At 41.0% G+C, this 7,093-nt stretch overlaps 2 protein-coding genes across 5 annotated transcripts in view; one reads left to right on the forward strand and one right to left on the reverse strand.

Moving 5' to 3' along the window:
- Positions 1-309: 309 nt before the first annotated feature.
- Positions 310-6,251, forward strand: mrps18a (mitochondrial ribosomal protein S18A). Its single transcript, XM_008290694.1, has 6 exons — positions 310-476; positions 3,291-3,322; positions 4,003-4,107; positions 4,196-4,319; positions 5,658-5,730; positions 5,817-6,251. The coding sequence occupies exons 1-6, from the start codon at positions 329-331 to the stop codon at positions 5,959-5,961; spliced, it is 627 nt and encodes a 208-aa protein (XP_008288916.1). The 5' UTR covers positions 310-328; the 3' UTR covers positions 5,962-6,251.
- A 44-nt stretch (positions 6,252-6,295) lies between these two features.
- The window catches only part of rsph9 (radial spoke head component 9), a 17,160-nt gene continuing 16,362 nt past the window's right edge, over positions 6,296-7,093 (reverse strand). For all 4 annotated transcript variants that reach the window (XM_008290691.1, XM_008290693.1, XM_008290690.1 and 1 more), the window contains one exon: positions 6,296-6,545. In XM_008290691.1, coding sequence (XP_008288913.1) covers positions 6,385-6,545 — 161 coding nt within the window. In that variant the 3' untranslated portion in view covers positions 6,296-6,384. The remainder of the gene's footprint in view (positions 6,546-7,093) is intronic.

Genomic DNA, 7,093 nt, shown 5'->3' on the forward strand with positions numbered 1-7,093 from the left:
GCGTGATGCTCTGCTGCTGTGTGTTTTGTGGGTAACAATAATAATGAGTCGTCCTCTGAGGCCGCGTTTCACAAGAAGCTTCATAAATCTCTGAATTAATTTGTTTGGACTTGAAAAGGAATTTCCTTTTGGCCGAACAATTGTTGTTTTATAAACTCACATATGACAAATTGCTAAAACACAGACATTTGTCATTGATTTGTGTTTAACCTACTTTCCACTGATTTCCCCTCCTGGCTGCAGCGGCTGGTTTTCACCGAGAGCGTCGCTGTTTTAAAATATCGCGAGATTAGGAGACCGGAAGAGGGGAAGGTCAGACCTGTCAAACATGGCGGCGCGCAGTGTGTTGCGCTCCGTCTGGAGCTCGTTTGCGGGTTTAAAACTCGGGGTTTCGGGCTCCAATGTGGGAATTCTGCAGCGGGTAAATGTTCCTCTGGTATCCGCTGTGACCGTCCCGAGCAGAGGGATCCGTCAAGGTGAGAAATATTCATGAAAATGACCCTTTTAGCCCGTCGGTGTGTTAGCTAGCATGCTAACGTGGGGACGCTGGGTGCTTCTGGTGTGCTTTAAATATCTCAAAGTTTACTTAATTTATGTCCTTTAATCTTCCACTAAAGACTCGAGGGACAAAACCCCATTAGAGGAAACATTTTTATTTTTAGAAAAATAGGATTTTAACACATCTGTGGATCAGAAGTGAGTGTGCAGGTAAAATGCTAACATCGGAGCTAAACGAAAGCTAAATTTTGTTTTTTACTTTTTAGTAGAGAAATACTGTTAGCTGGTGTTCTGATATTTATTTTTTCTGTTCATACTTCATCATAATAACGCTGTTTTCTGTTCTATTGCCCTGTGATATGATGAACTTATTTATTGCTAATGGCTGTATTTTGTCCTAAACTTTGATGACATTTGATTTCGCACTAAACTGTGGTTCATCTTAAAAACGCTCGTTCACACACGTGTAGGTGTACATGGCAGTTCAACACTAGTTTATCTGTAACCTGTTGCTTCTATTTAAATATTATGTATATATAAAGATAAAATAATCTTTATTTAGACTGCAGTGGGGAAATGTGTGGTGTTAAAGCAGCAAAAGCAAACATTTAGTAAATGTAGTATAAAAAAAGAAACCACCGTGTACAATAAAAGCACTAGATAATAGAAATAACACTATTTATTTTGTGAGCAGAGAACACAGGAGTAAAATTCCTTTTTTGCGTTTACATACTTGGGTTATTCACGTTTATATTCAAAAATATATTGTTTTATGTATATATTCAACTATGCAGTGATCCTAGGTCAACTAGGCGCATTTCTTCTGTATGCTTTATTATTTTTATTCTTATACTGTTTTTATACCTTGTAAAACTTTTTTATTCTACTAGCATCGTTTGGTTGTTCTACCAGGATGATTTGCACCTCATTTTTCTTAAATGTAAATTATGTATGTGCACTACAGGATGCCTTGAATTTCAACAGTCGGTCCATCTCTGTTTGCGTTTAACTGCAGGTTTGCAGTTCATTACATTGTCTGCTGTTTGTCTCTCGTCCCGCTGCCACGTTCTCGTTTTATGATCATCAGGACAAATGCAAACAGCAGCTTTTCCAGTTGTTAGTCCTCATTGATAAAGTGGACGATCAGACTTATGGGAAGGTTTTATGTTGGGCTGAACCACACAAAGTAGCTGCACAACTTGTGAACAGTGTTTTTCACGCAGCTCTGCGATGGAAAGTATTTTACAAACCAACTGTCAACGTACTGGATCATGTTTTTAAAACCCTCTTTGGTGACTGTGTTGGTTGGTGTCTTGTCCAGAAAAGTGATTTCTCTCTCATGTCATGAAGCGCTGCTAAAAGTAGCAGAAACAGATGAACTTCACGCAGAGCTTTGTGATTTCAGTGGTTCACAGTAGTTTTGCCTTTCATGGTGCAGACACAGTAAATGTCTTCATCCTTTCTGTAGCTGGAACATTTCCACATGATCTTCCTTTTTAATGTTTATCTCCTGTCATTGACTCATTTCAGTTTGCACGTGTTAAAAAAAACCTTCAGCGTATCCAAGAATCCTTCAGAATAAATGATGTTCTGCTGCAGACTTTTGAGAACTAATCGAGTTTTCTTTTTCTGCTAAAGAGCAAAAAACATGTGTATCCTGATGTTTTAACTCCACTTTCTGTGATTTTACTCTTTATACTAAAATATTTGCATTAAAATAGATGTATAGCACTTATTACACAGGATGACATGTTTCATATTGATGCGTATTATTGGTTTATAATTATTGATGAACTGATGTGTTTGTGTGGCAGCTGGTAAAAGCAGTTTAATGACTTTACATCTGCCGGGAATCTTGTGAATTCTACTTTCAAGGGTCAAATCGTTTTGCCTTAATCTTCGTTTGTGTTATTAAGTGACTAAACATGTCAAATAAATGTACTGGTGTAAAAAAGTGCATTATTTTCCTCTGAAATGTCGTCAAGGGGGAGGAGGAAGTAGCAGAAAACCCTTAACAAAAGTACAAGTACAGTGCTTGAGTACATGTACTTAGTTACTTTCCACTCCTTAAAATAATGTGAAGTCATAGTGACTGCACACAGTCAGCTCTGCCGGCGCTGGGCTGCAGCGACTGATGCCTTCCAGCTTGATAAAAGTCAGCGTGACACATGAAACACAGTCTGATGAGCACATCCAGTAAGAATCTGCACAGCAGCTCCGTCAAACCACAGTGTGCAAAGTTATTGCTGCACTTACCGCAGATCTAATCTGTTTAATTAACTGGCGAATAGGAACACAAATAAAATCTGAACTATGTGCTGAGCCGAGTGCGGCGACGCGTCCGAGCAGCTCGATCGGCCGCAACAACAGATTCCTAATAAATAGTAATGTCTTTGTTTGTAAAGCAGAAGCTAGTTTACAGAGCGCTTCACAACAGCAGAGATCATAGAAAAGGAAAAAAGTACAAACCAGGCCTGATTAACAGGAGCAATGGTAAAAACCATCAACAGAAAAACAAGCATCAGATCCAATAAGAGGAGGTAGAAGCCTTTAGCTCGCTGGTGCTGTTATTTACAACACACAGAAAATAGACTTTTTATTATAAGACGGGGTCAAAATGTTAAGTAACCTGGAATAAAGTAGCATGAACAGTGTTCTACAAGACTTAATTAAATCTTCCTCCTCCTGCCTTTAAACATCTTTTTGTTTTGGTCGTATTTTCTCTTTTCTACAGGATGAGATGTGAATAAACAAAGTTAAAAACTTAACGGTGTCTTCTGTCTGTTTCACAGTGGTGGAGAAGCAGGACGGTAAAACCACAACCGTAAGTAAAACTTGGGCTCCAACCTTTTTTTTTTTTATTATGATTATTATTTTCGGCGTGTTTATTTGAGTTGCTTGTCGGGTAAACAGATATCGGGGGTTTTCCTGCTTCCCAGAGAGGTCAAAATAAATCAGCTGCTCTTAAATGCTCAGAGTTGAGAATAAAAATAGTATTTAGATTACAAACCAGCATATCATAGCCACGAAATATGTGCAGTTCATCCCTCTGGGTATCGAGTTTTAGCACTTTTTTAAATTTTACATAAAGTGGGTTTTTAAAAAAATAGTGTATTTTATTTTTTTAGTGTGTATTTGAATTCTTTTTCTAAAAATTGCTGCTGACTCGAGTAAAATGCACAATGGATTCCAGCGTAACTGTACCTGTTCACTGATGTTTCATTCACTCAAACATAATAAACCTTTTAGCTTACTAAATAGTGGGAAAAAACAAAAAAATGCACTTATTTCTATTCATTTGAGGAAACACAGATTTGTTGTTTTTTGTGCACAAGAGCTGATTTTGTGCAAAGTTCCCTTCTGAGCATGAAAAACCCCGACATGGAACTTTCTGTGTCTTGATATCCGTCCAGTGTTGTGATTTATTATCGTGAGCAGACGATTCTGAGGCAGCTGCGGTACATAACGTCCTCCTTACGCTAACGGTTTTTAATCTCCGGTCAGATTGAAGGTCGTATCCTGGACGTCCCAGCGGCGCCTCAGCCTCCAAACCCCGAAGCCAAGTGTCCCATCTACAGGTGGAACCTGCAGCACAAGTACAACTACACGGTAAATAGGTTCTCAAGGCCTCGCTCAATCAGCGGCGTTATGCAAGACATCTGAGCTTCAGTCTGGTTGTGTTTCCGTCTCCCACCAGGACGTCCTGCTGCTCAGCCAGTTCATCAGGGCTGATGGAGGAATGCTGCCCCGGAGGATCACCGGCCTCTGTCTAGAGGAGCATCGCAAGATTTCCATCTGTGTGCAGATGGCTCACAGAGCAGGTCAGCGCTCACCTGGCTTTATAGCTCAGCTGGAGCCTCTTAGCTCCGTACGTTCTGTTCCCAGCTGGGCTCGTTCGCTCGTCGAGGTATCTGTAACAACGCAGCGTCCGGATCGGCGTGAGCAGGTTTAGCAGCGTAATCGCTTTATTAGATGTTTGGTAGAGAAAAGTGGTATGTGTTTTTTAAATTTCATTTTGTGTCTTTATTTGGCAATTTCTCGTCTTATTTTGTGATTTTTTTTTCCGTCATTTTGTGTCTCTTTGCTGCCGTCGTGTGTCGTTCTGCATCTGCTCGTGTTCACTTTGCGTCTCTTTGCGTTTGGTTCTGCAGCTCTCTGGTCACTTTGTGTCTCTTTTGTAATCTTTTATTTGTCATTTTGTGGCTTTTTCGTATTTGTTGTGAATAATTTTGTGCGTCATTGTGGTTGTTTCCGCTTTGTTAGCTCTGGTTCTGCATCTGCTTGTGTTCACGGTGCAGCTTTTCGTCAGTTTTAATCTCTTTCTGGTTATTTTGTGTCTTTTTGAATCTCTGTTGTTGTTTTGCGGCTCTTTGCAGCCATTTTGCATCCCGTCGTCCTTTTGTGTGTCTGAGAGCTGATTTTCATATTTGTTTGCATCAAATCAGCTTCTGTTTCTGTTCATTTCACACCCTTTAGTACTTATTTCTGTCTCTCTGTCATTTATTTGTCTCTTTGATCAGTTTGACTTGGTATCGGTTAGTTTTGACCCAGTAGGCATTGAACTAAATAAGTCAGACTTTGCGTCGGACCCGTTCAAAACGTTGTGAAAACACGTTCACGAGTAAATTCTGGATTAATCCTGAAGCGCTGCTGATGTAGAACGTTTCTACTGATGAAAAATAACCCCAGAGATCGATGAGTATTGATCGACCAGAACATGGGCGTACTGCTGTTATCACGTCATTATTTGTGAAGTAATTTGATTAATGATCAAATACACGACACTCCCGGCTTCTGTTTCTACCTTTAAAACACATTCATGCTGGCGTTTTTTTTCATTCTGTGCCTCCAAACTCAGATTTAATGTTTCAATTTAAAGATTTAAATCCAGCAGTCCGGTGAGCTTTTAGGAAAATCCAAAAACAGTAAAGTAGAGGAGACCTATAAAGATATAAATGTCATGACACTATAGCCAAGACGACACTGTGGGATCGTCATCTTGTTGTTCGGTTTCCTCTAAACTGTGTCTTTATTTATCGCAGAACAAACCATTAAAGCTGCATTTCTGTCTGCGATAAAGACGATAAACGCTGTCGGACGTGTAACTGCTGATCGTGTGAATCCTAATATGTGGGATTAATCGTTTCTTTATTTCGAAGGTTTGCTGCCGGATCACAAACCCAAACTCCCAGAAGGTCACGTCCCAAAGAGGCCGAAGCAGCAGCTGAACAGGTGACGCTGGTTGCTTTAGATACGTGTCTCACCGCTGTTCTGTTAAAATGTGAATCATTCCTTCACGCCGTCTGTTTGCCGCGCAGATACCTGACCCGCTACTCCATCGACTCGGTGAAACCCATCTACAAAAAGGGGCTGAAGTGGTGCAAGAAGCGAATGCCCGTCGGTCACCCGTTCCTGAAGGACAACGTGCGCTACAGCGTGAAGCCGCTGTACATGCAACACTGACGGACTGGACTCAGCCGGGTCGGAGGTTTACCTTGACTTCTGTCCCGGTGTCGTGGGAGTAACGGCCCAGAAAGCTTCATCCATCTGTATTTATTCTGTTGTTTATGAAGCTGACTCACGCTCGGCTCCACCCGGGACCATCCATCCTGAGCGCCGGGCCTCGGGGAGCCCTTGAAATGAAGCGAACGTGAGCAGCGCCTGGGTCAGTGTGACAGGTTCTGAGGAGGTGGTTTGGTCTGCTGTGTAAACTCAAGGCAACGCAGATGTGCAAATAAAATCCTGTGTGTTTACTCGGCCTCTCGGCATGTGTTTACTGTGCAGGAAGAGCCTTTTGTGGACGAGAACAAAAAGAAAGCTTTATTTGTTTTAGGGCCTTGTTGGTTCTATTTGAACAGAATCATGAAGAAGCTGGAAGGCCGATGTTCACAGCATGAAGGGGAGGTCCAGGTGCTTGGTCCCGTCTCCGATGTACACGTACCCGTGCTGAGGCGTCCCGGGCAGGTGGTAGAAGGTGAGTCCGAGCCACAGCAGGCTGCGCAGGATGCACACTCTGCCGGCGCTTTCAAACTGAAGACTCCACGAGCCTGAACACAAACAGCCGTAAACAGTTTGTATGTTAAATCCAACATCCTGCTCAATGAGAACGACACCTATTAACCCTCTGAGCGCCGAAACCTGCAAAATGTTTGAATTTATCACCTGGAAACGGTAAAAACTGAACGAAAATAGTCACATTTTCAACTTTCCTCCAACTAATGATCCGTTTTGTCTGCAAACTTGAACCAAATCTGGGCTCAGAATCAGAAATTAGTCAAAAATCAACAGTTTCCTCCGACCAGATTCCATAAAGGAAAACTAAAAACAACAAAAACCAGTCCAACCATAACTACAAGTAGAAAGAATTTAAATGTTTTTCAGCAGTATGAAACACTTTAAATGAATAATTATATAAAAGGGGGGAAAAAAACATGCAATTTTTTTGTATTTCTTAAAAAATTGAAAAGCTCTTCAATTATTTTTTATATTGTAGAAACTGAGGATGTCAAAATACCAAATGAAACCATGCAAACCAAAATTAGTTTCATATTTAAGGGTTAGGGTTAAATAAAAATTGCACCGTTTGTCAGAGCCA

The sequence above is a fragment of the Stegastes partitus genome, unplaced genomic scaffold, assembly GCF_000690725.1.
Source record: "Stegastes partitus isolate 25-593 unplaced genomic scaffold, Stegastes_partitus-1.0.2 Scaffold691, whole genome shotgun sequence".
Lineage (NCBI taxonomy): Eukaryota > Metazoa > Chordata > Actinopteri > Pomacentridae > Stegastes > Stegastes partitus.

Bases quoted from the DNA above. Each gene is read 5' to 3' on its own strand.
- mrps18a (XM_008290694.1), top strand. From the start codon at position 329: ATGGCGGCGCGCAGTGTGTTGCGCTCCGTCTGGAGCTCGTTTGCGGGT. The intron at 3,323-4,002 runs GTAAGTAAAACT...ATCTCCGGTCAG, and splicing joins AGGACGGTAAAACCACAACC to ATTGAAGGTCGTATCCTGGA. The intron at 4,108-4,195 runs GTAAATAGGTTC...GTCTCCCACCAG, and splicing joins AGCACAAGTACAACTACACG to GACGTCCTGCTGCTCAGCCA.